This window comes from Cariama cristata, unplaced genomic scaffold, assembly GCF_000690535.1.
Source record: "Cariama cristata isolate BGI_N322 unplaced genomic scaffold, ASM69053v1 scaffold19742, whole genome shotgun sequence".
In the NCBI taxonomy this organism is placed as follows: domain Eukaryota; kingdom Metazoa; phylum Chordata; class Aves; order Cariamiformes; family Cariamidae; genus Cariama; species Cariama cristata.
Window position 1 is genome coordinate 3,331 of NW_009603463.1, and position 19,017 is coordinate 22,347.

At 43.0% G+C, this 19,017-nt stretch overlaps 1 protein-coding gene across 3 annotated transcripts in view; it reads right to left on the reverse strand.

Moving 5' to 3' along the window:
- Positions 1-3,414: 3,414 nt before the first annotated feature.
- Positions 3,415-19,017, reverse strand: part of CHN1 (chimerin 1) — a 31,740-nt gene continuing 16,137 nt past the window's right edge. The window contains exons 3-8 of one of the 3 annotated variants that reach the window (XM_009695221.1): positions 10,407-10,580; positions 9,632-9,709; positions 8,338-8,475; positions 7,199-7,304; positions 4,140-4,342; positions 3,415-3,871 (exon numbers count right to left, since the gene is read on the reverse strand). In XM_009695221.1, the coding sequence (XP_009693523.1) occupies positions 4,171-4,342; positions 7,199-7,304; positions 8,338-8,475; positions 9,632-9,709; positions 10,407-10,580 (668 nt within the window). In that variant the 3' untranslated portion in view covers positions 3,415-3,871; positions 4,140-4,170. Of the gene's footprint in view, positions 4,343-7,198; positions 7,305-8,337; positions 8,476-9,631; positions 9,710-10,406; positions 10,581-19,017 lie in introns of all 3 variants that reach the window. The other 2 variants (XM_009695220.1, XM_009695222.1) reach the window with 2 other exon arrangements.

Below are 19,017 nucleotides of genomic sequence, written 5' to 3' on the forward strand. Positions count from 1 at the left end.
GTTGCAGAGGCCTGGCCCGGCCGATAAGAGGTCAAGTAACCCTGTGCTAAACTGCTGGGATAATTCACTGCTGAGATGTTTTCCTGAAATTGCTGCAAGATTTCTTCCCTTTTTCCCTTTTCATCCTAAAGTTCCTAATCATGCCCCCAAGCACCGTCCTAAATAGATTTCCCCCTCCAATAGTTCTGATATTTAATTTTTGCTAGACATACATTTTTAACAGTTATTCACTGCCTCCATAATTTTTAATAATTTTGCCTTCCCTTATCCTTGTTGAAGATTTGCTTTCCCTCATGTCCTGTGCAAGTTCCTTGACTGCTACCAACTTGTACTTCTTGCCAATGCCCTCCATTTCTTCCTTCGAAGGCCGAGGAAGAAGTTTTTCTCAGTTTAATCCCTTCTTTTTGACTGTTGCCAACTGCCTTTTGATAAGGTGGTATCAGTGAAGCAGCTGCAGTGTCTCTGCCCAGCCCCGCGTTGTGCTGTAGACGCGTGCCTCATGGCACTGGAGACAGTGAGGTCAACTCCTGAACTAGAGATAACATGCATTCGCCATGGAAATCAATTGCTTCAGAGAACAAATCAACTTTGTGATAACCTTTAATTCTTATAGACCTAGGTTATTTATTGCATTGTCATTTAACTAATACAAATACTAAAAATATGAGTTTTCTGTGTTTAATTAAAATTTTGAATAAATTAAACTTAGATCATGTAATTGGTTATATGCCCATGCAAAGTATCTTCCTGGTGAGCAAAAAGAAGTATCAAATTCACTGCAAAGACAACATTTATTGCTGCAGTACCTGCTTTAATGGCGACCACTCAGGAAAGACCAGAGTTTCATTAAGGATAGTAACAAAAACAAGATTAAAATGGAGGCTTTGCCTACACACTTAATGAAAAATCACAATTAAATTAGAGGTTAAAAAAATAGTCACTGGGTACAGATTCCAGGGATTTAAAGTCAAGCATGTACTTTAGTGACCGTTGGGGCCCTCCATCCCATCCCACCCCACGTTCCTGTCCCTAACACAACACACGACCCGTGTGTTTGAGCCCGAGGGACACGTGCTCTGTGCCAGGCAGTTTTGTCCTGTGTGGGGTGAGCAGTGTGGTTAGCAGATGCTGTCAGCCTTAATTATTTGAATATTGAGATTATTTGGTGTTAAACACATTCTGAAGCTCTATCATCACCTGGCATGCAGTTTCCTTCACATCTCCTCAGAACATGAGACTTGGGGAAAACAAAGTGTGCTTATTATGGCAGGGACTTGGCTGCCTGACCTCTCAGCTCCTGTGCCTACGAACCACCACAACTGCTCATTAGGGAGCTCTCAGGGGAGGGGGGTGTGCAGGCATTAAGGAAAAGTTGTTTCTTGAGCTGGATTTTTGGTGGTGGTGGGGGTTGTTTTGTTGGTTGGTTTTGTTGTTGTTTGGTGGGGTTTGGGTTAGGTGGGGTTTTTTTGTTTTGCTTTTGGTGTTTTATTTTTTTTGTTGGTCAACAAACTGACTGCTCTTCCCTCAGCAGTGGGCCCCCCATTTTGGTTTTCTCCTTTCCTGCACAAACTTTCATGGTTATAATCACCTGTTAAACTCTGCTGGAAAAAAGTCATCCCCAGCAGGAGGTTGGCGCTTAGTAGTAGCTAACAAACCTTGTTTGCCCTGGACTCATTGGAGAGATTGACTATCCCCAGAGTGAATTTAGGCTTGCTATTTTGGGTGGTTTTTCTCTGACTCTGAGCCAGCTTCGCACCTCTCAGTGGCTACCACTACTTCTAAATGTGGTTGAAAGCATCTGTAAAATGAGGGGAGCAGACATTAGTGTCAGCAGCACCCATTTGCTGCTGCACTCAGATGGAGAAGCTAGATATTTCACCCAAGAAGAAAATGTAATTATCCTAATTACTCCTATTTACTATATGCTTCCTGCTGTACGCTTTAGAAGTAGGACTTAAACTACCCAATTCAGGTTTGCTTGCATAGCAATGGGGAACAGCAGATGCCTTTTGCTCAGGTAAGCCAAGGGCTCCTCTGGCTCTCCAGAGCTGCCAAAGGATGTAGGATGGGTCAAAGCACACAGCGGGTGAAATGTGTGCGTGCAAAACCTCATTAGCATAAATAATTAGCATTATTTAGAAAAAAATCCTATCTCCTGATCACAGACCTCATGACATAGCAGTGCTGCCACGCCAAAGAGCCGATTGCAGCGATAGGACATTGCAAGGGGCCAGCCATAGGCACTGCGAGGTACCCTGGAAGGGAAGGCAGGAGTGACGGATGGTCCAAGCACTGGGGTACATGGGGCCATCAGGCAACACAGGAGTGAAGGAATGCATCGCATGCTGTTGAGGCAGGGGGCGAAATACAGTATTTTTGTGAGTTGGCTTGGAACAAGATAGAAGTGAACATATGTGGCTGCTGGAGAGTGCAAGGTAGATGTGACTGGGAAGCATATGGGCCATTGCTCTTGGGCTGGGGGGACAAGGCTGTGGTCAGACATATGGCTTTCCAGCTGTGTCAATTCATTAGGATGAATAAAGTCATAACATGCACTAATTAATACAGGAGTTACAGCAGCAAGTCACTTTTAGGACTAACAGAAGATTTAGGAAAAAAAAGATGGTACTTCAGATTCTCTGAAAACCTCCCCCCACTCTCTCTCTCCAGAAGCCCCCCAGCCCAGAGCAGCGCTCCCCACATGCCTACCAGCGTGCATCCCCAGCTTTGCCCTTTCCTTCCCAGGATCCTTCACTCTGCACTTCCAGGGGAGCTGTAGGAGAGCTGCCTTCTCCCCTCTCCTCTCCCAGCCAGGCATGCAAAGAGAGGGGTGGGACACAGGGAGGCTCCTTATTGCTGACCAGAAGGAAGCACAGCTGGTTGCAATTGCTAGGCAATTATTCCTCCTCCTCCTCCTCCTCTGAATGGTGTTTGCAGGGCAGGCCAAACCACTTGCACCAGAGCTGAACGCTTTAAATGCAAAGCAAGTGTTCTGTGATGTATTTGCATCTGAAGTTCAATGGTATATCCATCTACTCTGGGCAGCTACAACTGTGTAATGGTAAACTGCAATTCCACTTTGTATATAGGTAATTGTAACTATATATATAAAATATGAAGTAGTAGATAGCTTGACAATACTTTTTTGGTTTGTTTAAGAGTTCTGAAGCATTCTTGAGATGTGTCTTGGACAACGAAGAAAGAAATTTTCAAACTAAAGAGGAACTTGTGGCAACCTTAGCAAAGTGTCATGCTCCAAAGTATTTAGATCAGAATGGTCTTGTCAAAAAGGGTAAAACTCTAACTCACTTCTTTCAAGTCAAGAGGTTGTTCAGGGTTAAAGTGCCAATGTAAAAAATGAAACATACGGTATTTTTGAAACATGTTCATTAAGTAAAAATAAATAGCTTCATGTTAGAGTTCTAAAAGCAAAATTTAATAAATTAATATATGCATGCCGGATAAAAATACAAAATTACAATTGAAATAGCAATAATAATAAAGGAACACTGTTCAGCATTGCAGACTTCACTGCAATCACCATAAACATCATGGAGAATTACTTAAAGTAACATTTAAAGTACACATTTTGTTTCTGTTAAAAACAAATTACTATATGATGAAAAAACTGAAAGAAACCCAAGAAGAAATCAGCCCCAAAAGTGGCAGAGAATGATAAGAAATGTCAATAAACTGCCAGAGGCTCCATTTCACATAATTCGGCCTTCCTTTTAGTATCAGAAACCAATTACATAGAACATAAAAGCAAATTCACAACAGGTTTACACGGAGAAACATGCTGAATTACAATCACAAACTATCCAGAACAAAGATGCTGCACCAGTTCAGTTGTTTTCTTCATGGAATGAGTCTCACCAGAACAGGGAGAACAGGGAGCAAACCATGCAATAGCTTTAGGCATTTTGTTTTTTATTTTAACATGATAAACACCCAGGATTACTAGTACTGGAAAGTATGTGTTAACCTTTTTCAACATCAGCTGAATGGCACTACAGAAACGACAAAGAGTTCCTTCATTTTTATCCTGAATACATCGAAAGCTCTAGCAAATACGGAATTCAGCGACAAGAGCCATTAAATTACTTTAAAATATTCCTTCATCCATAGAACACTGTTGCTTCCTTTTTTATTACAAAACCCCCAAAATATTCAAAATAAAATGTCTTCATTTTTTATAAGCATCTCCACCACAAGTCTCTGATAACGGATGTCATTCAATGCAGCCATTGCATCCAGTTCTGGCGCTCTCATAAGAGTTGGTCCAAAAACTATGCCCAGATTCTCTGCACTCATCAGATTTTCCTTTTCATGGAGCGTTACTCTGCAAAAAAAGGACAGTGTTTTTCACATTCCTTCCGTGCCAAACTATGCCTGCATATGCTTGAAAACCAGGGGAACTGGACAGAAATGTTTGCCTTTCCCCAAAGCCTAGGAGAGGCTGCTGTTTCCAGCAGGATACATATGGAGGCATTGGGTGAAACACCGAGAAGTTCGCGAGTGCAAACGCTGCGTGGGTTTACAGTGAGTTACATGTCTCTGTCCTCCTACCACACACACGGACCATGTTCACTTGCAGGAGGGATCGGTACACCGCGGCAAGGGAGGGGGCTGAGGGGTGAATTCAGACAAATCAGAACAATTTTGCTTTTGCTCTTTACAGTGGCACCATTTGGAGGCCGTTCCTATGGGGAGCAGACCATGTCTGTTACTACGTTAGCAGTTTTATGGTCACTAGAGACGTGCTATCATGCCCACCCCAGTGGGATTATGCCCAGGTTCCCCCGGTGGCTTGGCTCCATGTGGTTGCACTGCTCCTCTCTCGTGCATACGACGGCAATGAGGGTGAAGGACATCACGTGTGAATTCCCTTTCTTTAGGCTCTACAGGCTAACCGTGCCAAGCTGGATGTCTGGTTCCTCTTCCAGACAAAGTATGTCCCGTGGCGTGTACTAAAATAAAAGTGAATCATCGCTTTGGGGTGGCTTTGAAACCGCCAGGGTCACACTGAAACCTCCATTTGCAGGGCAGTCTGAGCAGGTCATTAAACCTGTGCTCTGACAGGCCCACTTCCACCCTTCCCTCTTCTGGAGTCCTCAGCAGCTGCCAAACAGCTGAGCCCCCAGCTCAGGGAAACCTCCCGCCGCCTGGTTCCCATCCGCAAGGAGGAGGAGGAGGCGGAGAAGCCATGTTCTGCTGCTCCACAGGAATCCGACCTGTTCAAAGCTGTGGGCTGAGGCCCTGCTGCAGGGCAGGTTTGCAGGCCACCTCCAGAAACATCATTTGCCCAAGAATTACACGCACAGGAGAGGCATCCTCTGTCGGGGCTACAGCAGAAACATGTTTGCTCAGCAAATGCCAGAAGGGTCACTGCCCAGACACGATGGTCTCTGGGGTCATGGGACGGTATTTCTTAATGTGGGCTCAGAGGCAGCCTGTGCTCTCCTGCGCTAGTCTGCCTCGGCAGGGAGAGCACAGGGTCCTGAACGGGGGGGGACAGGAGGAAGGCAGCCTGCCTGGGGTGTCCTGGCATCGAGGGCACCCACCGCTGCCGCCCACTGCAACGGACGCAGCGGACACAAACATCCTTGAAGCCTAAGCTTCTGCCTTGGTTTATCCTGTTGAACTGCCTCGCTCAAGGAAACAAATTTAGATGATGCAAATGTTTGAATACACACTATGGTTTAAAGAATCCATAAGGATTCTCAGAAACAACTAAGAATCCAGAGACAGAAACTGAAAGAGTCTGCCTAAATTATTTCTCTCTTCACCACTATAGCGTCTTGCATTGCATGAACAAATCCTTTGGTATATATAAAAAAAATCAAGATTTTTCTTCCTTTTTTCCCCTTCTGCCTTAATTTTTATTTTAAAACAAGTCAGACTGATGTTTCCAAGCTGCTGCGTCTTCAGTCTGTAATTATTCCAGATAAAGGAGCTGCGTCTGATTACCTGAATTCAGCAGCAAGACAACAGCCTGTCGAGCACCACAGCTCTTTTTAGCAAATGTATTAAAAGGAAGTTTAAAAATGAGTGGATTTTGTCACCCTTCTACCTTATCATTCACCTATAACAGAAATACAATGTGCAAAAGCAACTTGCTAACGAGAGCAGCAACAGCTACTCTTGAACAGGGTGAGGAAAAATTAACTTCACACTTCACAAACTGTAAGGTGGGTTTTTTTGTTTCTGCATCTCTCATCCCTGGGTCTGTTCCAAAACATCCATTAGAAATGTCACTAAAATAAATGGACAAATCAGGCAGAAACCCTGTAGATGAATTTTGCCTGAGGCACTCAGCACAGTCAACATATTCCTACCTGCAAAAGAACTATAAAAGGAAAAAAGCAGAAGAAAGCTTAAAAGAAAGTATTTTCCTAAGGAAAGGGCATGATTTTTATGTATTGATGATAAGTTCATGTTAGTCAAGAAACTAAAATGGATACCCTAATATGCCACATTGATTTTTTTTCCCCTGCTTTCCTGAAAGAAATAGAACCTGTGCTGTTGTAGTGCTTGTTCATCTGTCAGTCTCTCTCTAACAGTTTTTCAGCCTGCTGACCAACTGCAATCATGTCTTGGGGAGCAGGAGAAACCTCAGACACAATTTATGCTCCTACAGTTTTGAGAAAGCAGCAGGTGGAACAAGGGGCTCCAGGCTGATGAAGAACAGCTGGCAGACCTCACCAGATGTGTGGCTGGAGGGCCAATTAACACTGTGCCTAATCGGCACACTAGGCTTGCCTAGTGTGTGCCATCTTTTTTAGGGTGTTGGGGATGACCAGGGTAGATGAGACTTAGCAGAAAAAGACACCAGTCTATAGCCATTAAACTCTATTAGTTCCTGCCCAGGGAGGGACTTGTTACTCCCAGAGCTATGAATGGCTTTTTCACTGTAAATATTCACTGTAACCTTAATTACAGAGCAAATTTGTTAGGCAGATGACGTTCATGCTTCAAAACCGAGGAGTTTTTTACTTATTTCCTTTAAGTGCTTTGCAAGTGCTTTAAGTGGGATAAACCCCGGTGTTTGGGTATTCGTTGTTGTGTAGACTATCATTCGCTGCCACAGTACATCTCTAGGATTTGGTGGGCCTTGCCCAGACTTTTCTGGAGGTCCTTACATGGACTTTGCTAAAAATGAGTTTGTCTTAGAGTTCCTTCCACCTAGTCCACCTACCTCTTCAGATGTGCCATGAGATACCGTAACGTTTCACAGTGTGCAGGCGGCAGCAGTTTCAGCGCCTCATTGAGAATTTCCAGCTGTTCATCCGGATCAGTGGTTTCTGAAACACAGATGTTCAGCTGTCAGCACATGTACAGGCAGAATTCACATACAGAAAGACAACAACAGTGGCCTGCAGAGATGATAGGGTCTCACAGCTCTGCTGGATTACTGATTTCCAGAACCTATCCAAACCTCAAAGTGGAGGATTTGCCTGTCCAAAGAGGTGCTCAGGGCATCGTCAGGATGTGACGGGTTTTGGACAAAGAAAACTCCCCAAAGCAAACTGCGCTCCACAGAAAAGTTTCCCTGCAGCCTACTAAAAAAAATTCCCCTGGCAATCCTTGTGGACTGGACTAGCTTTGCACAAATAATCTACCTGTGCAACCCTGGGACAGCAGAAGGTACTGGGAACTTTGCCATCAGTGTATTTGCCTGGGTCCATACTACTTGGAAAGAGCCTTCTCCAGAGGAGCGCTGAGGGCCGCATCTGGCCCTTGTTTTCTACCCACGGCCACCTCACTCCTTTCCAGGTGTGGCTGGTGTCACTGCTGCTTTGCAGAGATGCTTCAGGCAGCCAGGACGCTTGGGAGAGATGTTCCAGCTGGGCTTACTGCTGTGCTTGCAGACTCACCGTCTGCAAGGCCAGCCTTAAAGGTGGCCTTAGGATGAGTGCTTATCAGCTTATGAAAACACTCAAAATGGACATGTCTAGAAACAAGTGATTTCTTATCTTATTTCTAAACATTTTCATAAATCTCCTTCTTTATGGCAACATAAAACCAGCAGACTTTAAATGTCACTGTCAAGTACCAGGGATTCATGCAAGACACACAGACCAATGTAATCCATAATGTGTGATGAAAAGGAAGCATTCCTGGTGACAAAGGCAAAGAAAAATGTAACCGTGATCATGTAGCACCACATGGTCATGTCGTAATGTGCAGTGTGTATTTACTCCTGCAATCGTTACTAAGTAGGGCTCTCAGGGTAAAAAGTGATGGGACAGCTATTAAATAAATAGGCAAGTACTGCACAAAAAGGAGAAGAAAAAGTTGAGAATGAAAACCAGGAGGAAAATGCATTATACTTACTTGCAGACTCTATAAACTTTGGGTAGGCATCATACGTGATGAGTGGAATTGGCAAATCCCTGAAGTACAGTTTAAGTGCACCAGTGATAATATTGATATCTTCATACATATTCACAGAAATATCAGCTTTTTCCCCATCTGTGTGGAGAAGGTACTGACATTAAAGCCTTGGAAATGCAAACAGATGTAAAACAGCATTCAAAAGAAAAATAATAAGTTGCTTAAGCAAACATTATTAAAAAGGATACAACTAAAGATTTTGGCTTTTATAAGCAAAATGGAGAGTTACTGGGCTGTGAATTTCATCGTTTCAGGGTGAAAAGCTCAAGCATTTTATAAAGAAACCGATCCTTTCTTTGTTTCAAATGATTTAAAAAAAAAGCAGAGTTTTTCTTGGGGAAAAAGCCTGCCTGCCTGATCTAGCAGTATCTATCTTGTATTAACGTGTGGAAGTTTAGCTATTTCTGAACATATTGCATTGCCAAACAACACACTTGCCTGCACTGAATGAGAAATCAGGGGAGTCTGGGAAAAAAAGCAAAAGAAAGAAAAGCAACTTAGTCCACAGCCTCCCATTTTATAGGAAAAACATGTGTTCACCATTTAGCTACAGCATACCACCTACTCCTGACCACAGTGGGGACAGATCCAGAACTTGGCTTCTCCAGCGCACCCCCGCCCTGCTAACACTGCAGAGGAGGCAGATGTTGTCTGAATAGGTCCAGTTGTCTGGAGAAACAGGAGAGCACGGATTTTGGCCTTGATTTCTACTGGGATAGGGGGACTGCAGCTGGAAAGCCTTTAATATTCCCACTGCCTTTTCTCAGAGAGAAGACTTTGTTCTCACTGACCTTCTTTTAGACTGTAATAATTCAAACTTTGTTTGCACTGTTGTATTCATCTTATTATTTTGGAGCTTTCATCCAGAAAGATGGATTTAAGTTGCACAGCCCTCTTAAGGCACTTTACCACTTGCCCTCTATCCCTCCCCCACCCCTCTGAGCATAGTTTTACTTGCAAACTAGGGCAGTAGTTCAGAAAGCTTTGTCCTTTCCTATGCACATCATTACTGAAGCACAGATATGATGGAAGGAGAAAAGTAGATTTTGGTAATAAAGGCCAAAGTGAAGCTGATACGCTTTTCTGATGGGGAGGCTCCCCTTCTGCTAGCACAGCTGCCGGACTCCGTCAGATCGCTGATGCAGTGGAGCATGAGGCAGACAGAGGCTGTGCAGAAAAATTGTGTATATTTAATACATCAGCACAAAGTTCCGGCATGCAGGAAAGATTGTACCTCTGTCAAATGCCATTTTGACATCTTCGATAAGATCACTAAATCCTGAGACTCTGTATAGTCCTTCGGAATTAAGACCTGCAATGAACATTTTAACAAGATTAAAATCAGTCTTAATTTTACAGTTTCCTTCCACCCAGTTCTTCCTTTAAGGCAGAAAAAGCAGACACATTTAAAAAGCCTTATCAGGCCTTTCTTTCAGAATGAAATCTTACCCTGGCCTTTTAACCCTGACCCTTGCATTAGCTGCCTTGTTATATCAGCACTAAATTAAGTTTACACAAATGATTTCAGAGCTGAAGAAACATATCCAACCAACGACAGCTGATTTAAAAATAACTGAGATTAGCATACTTGATGTTCAGTCATTATTTCAGAATGAAAACAAATACTCTAATTCTAGAGAAGCGTACTCACTGTGGGCTAGGGGAACTAGCAAGAGGGAACACATCAATACTAACTGCCTTTATTTTAGCACACTCACTTTATTTTTTTAAATTAAAATATTACTGGAAAGATAGGTGCCAATAAATGAACTATAATGCAGTAATTGTCCATTAAGCGATTTCTTGCAGAATCTATAAAAATTATAAATGGGTATGAACCATGAAATAATGCAAAGTATAATATTAGCTGTGCAGGGTAATTGGCAGTCATAAAATGTCTTGTGCAAATCTGTTTTGAGCAATCACACATTCAGCAGAAACCCAGATGACCCAGATCAATCTAAACGGATTATCAGTAAAGCAACGAAAGGCCATTAACTATGCCTTACCTCTAGATTCAATTTCCCTAATGCACATATCTACTACCATTGGTCTCTTAGTGAAGTGTGCTTTTACTAGCGTTGTAAGGTCACAGCTGTACACTTTTTTGACATGCTTCAGGTCTGGCTTGCAGTCATTTGGGACCATCTTGGAACATTGCTTGTGCACATTTAAACCACAATCTGAGAGAAAAATGAAAAGATGATTAGGCTGGTGTTTGGTGAAAATGTATCCCAAGGTCAGTACTGTGGAGTATGTATGGCTCCTGCAGGATCTGACCTGATCTCACAACTACTACTTCTGTTGAGACCCCTTAACCATCAAAAGCATGAGGTAGGGACAGACCTGAAATTAAGACACATGTTCTACCCCAGACACTTCTTCTATCCCTAGAAGATCTAACACACAGTGACAAAATTTCCATAAGGTTTTTCAAACCGGGATCTAAGGGTCAATTATGTTCCCCACCACTATTAGACACATTGCTATCAAGATCTAAACTTTCTTCCCAAGTTGCTGCGCATTTCCTAACACTTACGTAGTCCTGGACTAGGGCACTTAAGACACCTCCTGGGGGAGGTGAAGGTAGGAACTGGGTCTCAGGAGGCCACAACCCCTCTGCAGCGCGCGTCGGCCAGGCAGCCCTGAGAACTGAACCACTTCGGGGTCCCCTACGCTCTCGCCAGGTGTGGCAGCCCCTGCTGAGCATTGCTAGTGACAGGGCCCAAGCCCCAGCTTGGAGGGGAGCTGAAAAACAGACATCGGGGTCACCAAGCTGGTCGGTGCCTTCTTGCTACTGAGCAGCTTACAGAGGACTTTGCTAAGTCACAGCAGCTGCAATTCTGATGCCATTTCACAGGGTGTTTCTGAAACAAAGTGTTGGCAGGCTCCAAAACAATTCCCTTTACTTTAAAAATGACTCAGGAAAAATTTGCTGTCATTTTAAAAACACATAATCAAACAACTCCACAGCTTTATTGTAAACATAGCGAGAACGAGATTTAGTTCAAGTGAAACTTAATTGAAATCAGGTTATAGAAAAATGTTTGTTCTGCCTAAAAACCACTCAAACCATAAAGCTCAGGGTTTGGGGGGAAAAAAAAAAATAATCTCGGAAACCACCACCAGTTGTACAGTGAAGATGGGAAGAGCAATACAGTTCCCTTTAAGCTAAGCACACGCTGTGATCATCACCATCAGGCAGCCGGCAGGTGCAAGGAGCAGCCCCCCGCCCGGCGCCCAGTGACTCCCCTTGCACCGCCGATTCTCCTCTCCGGCAACGCAGACCCACAGGTGCTCGCGAGGGAACACCAACCACCAAGAAAGGGAGCACTGCGCAGTCAGGGTGTTTGCCATGCTCTGACGTGCACTCGGCATACACCGAGGCTCCAGTTCCCCAAGAATTTCTGCACTTCGCTGCATCGCCATTCAGAGTCCCCGTGGATTTCGGCAGAATTAAGGGATGTAGGAGCTTGAATGACCAAAGCCTTGACAAAAATCTGTACTTTCCTCTCCCGCTGCAGTACTGAGTATCTTGTCTATATAGATTCCCTTTGTATTTCAGTCCTGCTGATTTTACCAACACTTGTATTTTCATTAATGCTCCATAGATTATTTGACTTTGTTCTTTCCAAAGCAGTAAACCTCAGAATTCATCGCTAAGTTTTATTTCCACTAAGTCAGCTGCAGCCTGCTGCTAAAAGCACTTTGTTTACTTAACAGCCCTGTAAAGCAACCAGCTTGGTCACTTAGGATCCTCTGTAAAACATCCAATCTCTGGTTGCAATTAAAGTTCAGCATGTCATCTTCAATCAGTCAAAGCTCATACAGATCCCGATCCAGATGAAACGGCTGATTAAAATTCTCTTTAGCTATTTGTGTGCAGGCGTGACTCCCTTCCTTGCGAGGAGAGGCCAACACACAAGACAGGGAGCTGCAAATGCTGAATTTCCCACCTGGCTGTGATTTTGTGTCGCGAACCCCACCCTGGGCAAAGCCATGCGATGCAACACCCAGCTCCCTGCAAACAAGCAGTACCACTGGGGGAACCTTGGGGGCCCAGCCTGGTCAGCCTTGGTGGCCTGCTTCAACCCACAGCCCTCTTCTGGGCTCACCCCAGAAGCTGCCCGTCAGAGCTGGCCGTCCTGGAGCCCCAGGCAGTGCCAGGCTCCACCGCTGTCCCTCCAAGCCTCGAGAAATTGAGTTTGGTCACTTGGGTTCCTTCAGTGTTGGCTCAGTTGCCCCATTTGTGACAGAGAGGAAACAGTAACAGCCAAAGCACTTGCCTTCACCCAAGCACTTACTTAAATCCCACATTTGATCAAGTGCTCCAAGACTCCAAGTTGGAAGATGCATGACCACACAACTTCTTCATGCACAGCACCTACCCTACCTGTGGTTCTGGCATGTGGGACGAAGAAACTCTGAGCACACCAGCCAGTGCAGGCAAGGGGAGCTCCACCTATGCTTTAAATATCTATGCCCAGCACATTTTGTTTGCACTTTGAAAAAACAGGTCCCTCTGTACTTTAAAAAAGGAACCCAAATTCATCGGAAACATGTGACCTGAACACTTTAGTGTCTCAGTACTTCAGCTGTAACCTGGGAAGGAGAAGCTGTTTTTGCCTCCTCTGGGTCTTGTAGAAACAAATCCATTAAATGGTTGTGGAAACACATAGGAAAAATTACTCATCGTTGGCGTACGGCTTGAATACTGCGCTGTCAGTAAGAACAGCACTTTTAACAACAAGACAACAAATACTGTATAGGTGCTATTAAGCAAGTACCATCCATTCTGCTTTCAGAATAAAGTTGTGGAGTAAAAGTAGCAAGTAGTCAAATAATTAGAGGCAACGTCTTAACGCACACACAGAAGGGAAGCAAATTAAAACCACATAGGAAATCTTAATTTTTGATTTCCTTTATTTGGAAACCTTAACTTTGCAATAATAGTATTTACAAATGCAAATATAATTATTATACATAGAATGCCTAATAATGCTGTAAGAAGCATCTATTCCAACATGTGAAATGCTCTAGTATGTCTGTCAAAAATTCTATCTACAAGACTGGAATGGTAGCGTATCACTCATGAGGACTCACAAGCAATTTTGTGAGTGCAAATTAGCTGCTTCACACCGACAGCACTATAGCTCAGAGTTATGTTTCTGGGAATCCAAGGATCATTAAGACTAAAATATTAAAGAAAAACCCCAAACATGCTTCCAAGTATCTTATACTTGACTTAAAACAATTATCGCATTCACTGAGACCATCGTAATTGTATTTATATACAAGAAAGTTTCATTTCATTAAAATACCTAACTTACAGAGATGTTTTAATGTGAAAATCTTGCTTCTGAAAATAATTGTGTTACTGCTAATCCCATGGATTCAAATGGGCTTTGGATCTGACCTCATTAATACCAGAATAATAATTACAAATGCAAAGTCAACTTTTCTCCACTCTTGTTTGTTCTTCCTTTGCATTTGATTGGATTTTACATACCAGGCCACTGCTTAAAGGGCTTACAAACACTCCTGAGAAACATTTAAAACCTAGAAATATTTCAGCTACTTAATGCTTGGAAAATGCATGGAGCACTACATTCAATATTATTGGGCTGTGCGGTATCCTTCTAATAATCAAGGCTCTTCACCTCTTATGTAAACATAGGAGACCACTTTACTTCGGCAATTCTGCATCAATAAATACTTCTAGGAGATTTCAGTGAATTTGCAATAGAAAAATTGGGTTTTTTCCCAATAAAGAAGCTGAAACTCACCAACACCATGGTTCCTACCAGGTGAGCCCCTCTCCCCAGCTAACAATACTTCATGAAATGCAGAACAGCCATGTCTCAGTCACTCATCCCTGGTTCAGTTGATAACTTAGGATGAAGGACAATGTCTTCCTAACTCCAACAAGGTAAAAAGCATAATGACAGGACGTCAGTCCTCTCCACAGAGCACTGGGAATGTGCCAGCCTTATACTCTAACTATACTCAGCTTACTTGTTAGTACTAAAAGACAGGAATTATGCTGCAAATTGCATATTATTAAATAGAAGTGTCCTCTGTTCTCATTACAGATGCTTCATGAAAGCTTCAAAAGCCCTTATTTTAGAATCAACTAGGAAGGAAGAAGAGCAGAGTCCTGAATCTCTCTGCGTGCTGCCACATGTTGAAGTCTTAGGACTGCTTGCCTTGTTCGCACATGAGCTTGATTTGGCTGGGTTCATTAAGACCAAGAGGATTCATCTGATTTCAAATTTAGGGTCTATTTACTTTTGCTTATATCAAAATAAATCCAGAATAGCTAAGTTGGCATTAGCAGCTTTACTCTGGATCTACAGTAGCCAGGAGCCTTATCCATTTCTTACAGAAGTTCATCAGAGCTTACCTGCTGGCTGGCTATACAAATGGCTGAGGAGCTAAAGATAAATCCCCCTAAAGTATTTTATCTGCTGATAAATCCTATAATAACACAGGACAGATTTAAAAGATGCAGTCATGAACTGTTGCAGGTCAATAGGAAAACTGCTGACTTCAGTTAATCAGAATTTCACCTCATACAGAGATGATTTCTCAGGACTAGAATTGCAAGTCACGCTTAGTATTCCTTTTTAGAGGGCTGTCAAACTGTGGCAACCTTTCAAATATAAATGTGACCAAAAAAAAAAAAATGCAGTCATAAATTCAAGAGTTTATAGGAAGTTTGGAAATTTAGGAGCAAAAAAATAAAATAAAAGAGTAATTTTAGATGACATGTTTAAAAGTCTGTGATAAGCTGCCCTGACTTTAATAGCATATTGATCTAGGAGTTCAGGTGGGCTGTGACATTACTTCTACGAGAGGTATTAAAGTTAAAACCAGCCTGACAATAGTTTCCTATGATACCCAGAAAAAGTATTGGTAATGTTTAGAAACAGCTAATACCAATGTTAGTCCACTGGGCTGAAAGAACAAATAATGTGTTCATGTTAATGCATGAGCAGACAAAAGATATATGTACATTAATACTGCCCCATGAGCACACATTATAAATATTTGCAAAGACTAAAATATACTTAGCTGTCACTTTTTGTTATACTGCTGATTTGACTTTAGTCAGTTTTAGATTTCCTTTGGTTTATGATTTACTGGCTGACACGTCTGCTGATCATGCTGCATTGGAATGATACCGCACGCTACACGCATCACTCTAATTATATTTCTGAATTATCCCAAAGAAAATTTATGCATTTTGTCACTCTGAGGAGCAGCTTTAATAGCTAAAAGGTAGATTTACATTATCTGCAAAAAGTTCTGAAAGATTCTTCAGAGGTTTATGGTAAGCATGGGAGGGTGGGAAGCGCGGAGCTGGGGTGCTGGCACCATGTGTTGCCTTGTGTGGGTCCACTGCGGTACCCGCCAGACGGGATAAAACGCTCACTGACATGCAAAGACGATGGGTTCTACACAAGCACAAAGTATTGGCATCGTTATTTTTGCAAGGGTGAAAAGGTTAGAAAGGAATTTGCTCTCATGAATCAATTATGAGCTAGTAGCTTTCCTTTAATAATTTAATGCTCTTTTCTGTAGCAGAGGAAGCAATGTTTTCTGTTCCCTCGGATGCAGTATGTGAACAAGCACGTGAATGCAGCAAACCCACCTGCTGCACTCTGTGCTTCCAAGCACAAGGCAGGAGGGTGCTATGAAAGTCTGCCCTCTTCCTCCTCTTTGGCAAAGCTGTTCTGGCCCGGGTGGCAACACTGCTACACTGCCTTATGTATGTGCCCTTTGTTGATGTGAGATGCACATCTGGAAGGAACCTTGCTCCCACCAGAGTCTTAAGCCACTTTAAGCAGCACCATGGCAAAAATTGCTTCCAAACATATGTGTATGCTCCCCTAAACCTGCTATCATCCATACCACTATATTATGCATTATAGGGTACATTATTCTTTAGGAAGGAATTTCTAGAGGCAGCTCGTTACTTGACAACAAAATTACCAAAGACTACAGAAAAATCTGGGCTTATGAAATAAAAAGAAAAAAGCCCAACAAGCCAAGCACCCCTTATCCCAATTCAAAAGAATACATACATCTGTGCCTCCAAAATCTGAACACATTTGGCGGTGATGGTTTGATTTTATGGAAGTGTTGAAAGATCAGAGTCAAAGTTCAAAAACTTCCCTGGCTTCCTGCCACGACACCTGCCTACCTCCCCAACAGCTCCCCTGACGGGCCGCTGGCTTGTTCAAGGCTTCCAGGTCTGTGTGGGCTTGGAGATAAAGCCACTTTCAGGACACACAGTTTCAAGAATATATAGCTCCAGAATAGCTTCCCCATGGGAATGGCTCTGAAGCAAGGCTCTGCTGCCTGATCAGCATTTCAAAATTTTGGAGTTCATTCCTCACAGGAACACCACCAGATCCTGAGCTGGCGGGACAGCCTGTCAGGCAGCACGCATCCCCTCCAACAGCATCACCACCCGCCTGAGGTGGGCAGAGACTGTTCTCCAAACAGTCCCCTTCCCGCAGCCCTGACCTCCATGGCTTTGCTTCGCTCTTCTTCCCTTTTTGATCTGACTCCGTGCCCTACATGGCCAGGGAAACCAGCAGAATCTAGGTGCACATCACAGAAGAAGCCTGGATGTGTTTTTAAGGTACAAGCATGGGCAGAACAGGATCTTACCATGACCAAGGCAGGCAAAATACCTTAAGAGTGGGCAACATGATGAGCACACCTTGTCTTCCCCTTTGCTGAGTTACTGTCACGAGAGCATCAGCCGTTCTTCCAGGCAATAAAAGCACAAGCACTGTGCCTGCATAACTAATGCCTGAGGATGGGCAGGCTCCTTTGTGGTCTCCTTCATCCTCACACACCAGTGGAGCAACATAGGGTTGTCCAACACAAGGGATTTAATAGCAAGGCAAAGCAAAAGAGCAAAGGAAATGGAGCAATTGTACATTTTTTAATTGATGGAGAAGGAAATGGATGAAATTGGGAAATTGAACACTTAAGTAACAATTCACAAAACAGTCCTGCTTAGAGACTGTACTTTAACTTCTCTGAAAATTAACTCCTGGGGCTTACTGCAGTGAGGGCTGGCAGCAATATTGCTTGGGCTCAGCCAGTGGCAGCTGGTTGCCCCCACACTCATAGTTCAGCTGCAAGTTTATTTCTATCAGTTCTTCAGAGAGAAGTTACCTACTCCAAGGAAAGCGGAAGATAGGCAACTGCTACATGGGTGGCAAGCTGAGATAGTTCAGAGCAAATCTATCAAGGCAGCAGAAATGGTGCTTCACATACAGCCTCAGAGGGTGGTGCTGCCTGGTGTTAAAAGGAGCAGTCCAAAACACTATCAAAAGCATCCAGTGCAATACAGTTAAAAAAATTAAAATCTTTCCTTTAAGATGAGCTAATTAATGCTCTTAAACCAGCCTGTTCCGAAAAATCTTCCAATTAAATCACTTATTCACTAAGAACAAGCAAAAGGGTACAGAGGAAGGAGGAGATTATACAGTAACTTAAACAGTTCTGATGGGCTGGGGAAGGTGACAGGACACACACAGCAGCTTGAAAAGTCTACTAGTCTGCTCCTCTACAAGTCTACTCAGGTAGTACGCTAACAGCATCATTAATGCCATGCTGTAGTCTCCGAGAACATTGTCCATTAATGCTACTGGGTGTTAGGTGTTTGTATCATTCGTAAAATGAACTCCCCAGTGCATATCTGCAAATTTTCTTTGGATATCGTTATCATTCCTCTCCTGAACACATTCTGGGCAATGGGATGAGCCCTGAGAGCACAGGAGAGCCTTACATAGGAGGAATGTAATTAAGAATACATTTTTTTAAGTTCATGTGTTGGATTTTGAGCTGGGGTAAACTCTGTCTTCATTAGCTTCTGCTGAGCTTCAATGTTTACACAGACTGGTGGTATTATAATTTCAAACACTTCTTCAGTTATTTCTACTTATGGCAAAAGCCTGCAGGAAAGCATGCTGGAGATGGAGCACACCATCAGAAAAGGCAGATTCCTTGCATACAGATAAGTCTTCATCTCACAAAAATTTTAAGGGCCTGTGGCTAGGATGCAAAAATTGGAAGCACAACTCTACAAGGCATCAGAGCAGATGCCTATTATAAGGATTCACTGTAAAGAAGCAAATCTGTCTTTAAAGAAGTTGATGAAATAAAGATCAAATTTGAGTGAATAACATTTAAGGAAAAAGAAATTATTCCTGTTCTGCTGGATATACCTCCATCAGAGTCAGACTGAGTCGTCCAATTCATTTCCTACAGGATCCAAATCCTTGACATCACCCTAAGTCTTAATTTTTGAAGACAATAAAGTCTTCCCATGTTTGGTGGTTTGCATTAATCCTGAAACCTTTGTAGTTAAGATGACAGCCAACATCTTACTCCAACCAATAACCATGCTTCAGGTGGCAAACATGGTGCCTACATTTACCTCTTGTTTTTATGGAAGGAAAAGACATACTCCTTCTTTGTTTGCCATAAAAACCGAACAAGGATAACCTAGGGAGACTCCATCTTCCAAGGGTTAATCATACAGAACTGTACCTGACAAGATACTGAACGCACCCAAGGCTGTATTTTGGAAGAGCG